The 3243-nt window shown below is 36.4% G+C and overlaps 1 protein-coding gene across 1 annotated transcript; it reads right to left on the bottom strand.

Annotated features, from left to right (window-relative positions):
* On the bottom strand, positions 1-2809 carry LOC129572497 (vam6/Vps39-like protein). The gene is made up of 6 exons (XM_055452461.1): positions 2594-2809; positions 2269-2517; positions 1971-2203; positions 1629-1890; positions 1294-1553; positions 1-965 (listed from the first exon to the last, which is right to left on the bottom strand). The coding sequence occupies exons 1-6, from the start codon at positions 2682-2684 to the stop codon at positions 939-941; spliced, it is 1122 nt and encodes a 373-aa protein (XP_055308436.1). The 5' UTR covers positions 2685-2809; the 3' UTR covers positions 1-938.
* Between the last annotated feature and the right edge of the window lie 434 nt (positions 2810-3243).

Consider the following 3243-nt stretch of genomic DNA (forward strand, 5'->3'; position numbering starts at 1 on the left):
ATGGTCAAACGTAACCCCACATTCAACCCTAAACATATACCCGGGTTCGGATATATTTCATCTAATAATTGTTACTTGGGTAGTTAGAATGCAAAATAGGCAAATTGAAATCGTTCCGAAATGATTTTTTGAAATTGACATCACAAGTTTTGTGTTCGCTTTCGGCACGAGCATTGACTTTGAGAAAGTTTTTTATTTGATATCAACTGTTTTGTAATAGAATTTTTCAATAAGATTAACCATCCAGTCTATGTTCTTTTACACATTTGACTCAAGAAACAATTCCATTTTCCACAATTTTAATTGATATCAAGATATAAAAAGACTTTGTGAAGTTTCTGCCCATAAGACCATGCCAACTCGATTTTTTCATCTTCAAATAGGTGCCCTCGAGACCTTTCCAACGATACCCAAAAGTCTGAAATCGGTTGACTGACCTTGGCACAGTGACCATTGAAAAGAAAGCTTTGTTTTGAATTTTCAAAGGCCGTCTAAGGCCAAGATGGTGGCGAAATCAAAAAGTGGAGGAACCAAAAAGTCTTGGTTTTTAGTATACTTCAATGCCTGAAAGTTCGAAAAAGATCGGACAAAAACTACGGACACACACATACACAGACAAAATTATTATCTCAGAATAATAAGTGGAGACGACAAAGAAAATTTTCAAACAGCCATAACACTCATCAACGGATGGTCCGATTTCGACGTTCTTGGGCTTGTTGGAAAGGTCTCGACGGGTAGCTTTAGAAAAAACGTGTTTTAAGATGAACGGGCTGCATAATTTTCAAGTGGATTTTTCTGTGGAGGCGGTTGGTCGATTTCCAAGTTTGAATGCATTTTATGGGCCTATGAGCCAGGGGCTTTCTAGCACAGACAATGTATTTGGCTAATGTCAGCTAGCTAACTGAAAACATTCTGGCTGGGTCAGCGGCTGAATTCTATGCGTTGCGTTTTTTCACCGCAATCTGTAGTATACAGACCATAAGAAATGTAAAATGTCCGCCATTTATTTTTACATTACCAATACATAAGTTATGGTGATTTTTGTTTTGTTTATTTTTTGTCGTTTGTAAACAAATCTGCCTATCTTTTTGCATTGTCACTGTGCATTCTGCATGTGCATAGTATATGTCCATAGGAAATGTGCAGAGGTAATGCACAAAGATAGGCAGATTTGTTTACAAACAACAAATAATAAACAAAACAAAAATCTCCATAACTAATGTATTGGTAATGTAAAAATAAATGCCAATGAATAACGAAATCATATCAATTTAGTAAAACTATACTCACCGTTAACTGTAGAGCCAACTGGAACTTCTTTTGTTGCAATAGACTTTGGCATTGCTTTTGAATGTCTATTCCTTGAATACAGTATAGTTGCGTCATAGAAGCTGCAAATATACAACCCTTTTTGGACCTTACTAAATGCCTCGCTTTTTGAATTTCTGGTAAAGTCTGGATGAAGGTGTCTTTCATGGAACCCGATGCATCAAGAACACGCACCTCTACACCATTGGGGAGCAAACCGATCGCATAGGGTTCGTCCCATACTGGAAACAGATTGTTTTTTTACAACTATGGTTAATCACATCAATCAATCAGTAATTTCAATGGAACTATTTTACCAAGTTGACTTATGGGATGGGACCAAGCAAAGGATTTAAATGATTTATTTGTTTGGTCTTGGGGCAATGTTGCTTGTTCTTTTGATATTTTTCCACTGGTTGCACATGTTTCTGGCAAAACCGAACTTTTCGGATCTACAGCAATAAGAAACTCATCTTTAACAACAGCAAAAAGTTCGTTAATGACTGTAATACATGGGTCAATTGTTTTTGATGAGCTTGTTGGAAAGAGTTCAGTTTTCCGTGGCCTTTCCGATGAAATCTAAAAAGAGGGTTCATGCATTACTCAGTTCGACTAATTTTTCAACGGTAAATTAAAAAAAAAATCAGAAAAATCTTTACGTCGTATACAATATAATCAGTTTTAAATCCGATGCAAATTGCGTTTTCGAGCCATACGACGGCCTTGGGCGAATCATCTAGTTGAATTGGTTCACGATATTGTAACAACTTATCGTGTTTCCAATACCAAAATTGTAACTGACGTTTGATAACCACACAAAGTCGAACAACCAATGCGGTTTCACCAGTCAGTGCGGTTGTTCGATTGACATTCAATGCGAATAGCATTGCACCTAAAGAGTCAATAATGTAGAATGAGTTTCCCGAAATTTCACTTTAAATGGGAACATTGTAAAACCTTTTGTGTTGCTATTGGAATGTACAACTGGAAAATTGTGCCGGGCAATGTCATGAATTGAGACCAGTCCATCCGTCAAACTGAATAATAACTGATATTCGGGTATGACATCAATCTGAGTGATCGGCTTCTTGCTGAAATTCTTGTCATATTGCAAAAGCTGAAGATCCATTTTGCTTTCTGTTGCATTTTGTTCCACAGCATACATCAATAAATGTCCTTGACGCGTACCCAAAAGCACATTATTATCTGGAATTTTCGTACAATTTTAACAAAACTACATTATTATGGCCTATATTGGGCGTTTCTTAATTCGAACGCATACCATAGCAAGCCAATGATTCAATTTGAACTGGAATGGAGGCCGGTGGATACACTGTATATGCTTCGTGCGTGATTTTCTCTTCAGAAGTCATCTTTGGTAGTTTAGATTTTCTTCTCGAATATTAGTTTCACTTTTCTACCTAGCATAAATTTTACTGATTATTACAACTATTGAATGATTGTTTTCGACCACTTGACGTTCATATGTCAAATGAAAATTATTCAGTGAAATGTCATGGTCACAAAGGCCCGTTCACACTTCAAACTAATGAGCTTTCAACCGCCTCCCAGCTTTAACTTGTGTAACATGAATGCGTGTGTTTAACTGTTGGCTTCATTCATCAACGCAAAGTTGCTATATTTATGAATTGATTACTACTTGCTGATGAGCGCAGAATAATTATGGAACTCGAATAACCAATCCGATGAAATTTATCCCACTCAAAAACATTACAAGCGGTAAATTGGATATTATGTTGGCTATTATTAGACCTCTCATCCCGTCGGGAAAACCGCGAAATTTTAGAAAATCCCGATATTTTCACTTGCTTCCCGATTCCCGACTTTTCTATACTTTTCGACCGATTTTCCCGATATTTTTTTAAATTCAAATCATTGAATAATATTTCTGTTCGTTGATAAGAATATGAA

This window comes from Sitodiplosis mosellana, unplaced genomic scaffold (genome assembly GCF_009176505.1).
Source record: "Sitodiplosis mosellana isolate CC-2019 unplaced genomic scaffold, AAFC_SMos_1.0 Smas_scaffold_5086, whole genome shotgun sequence".
Lineage (NCBI taxonomy): Eukaryota > Metazoa > Arthropoda > Insecta > Diptera > Cecidomyiidae > Sitodiplosis > Sitodiplosis mosellana.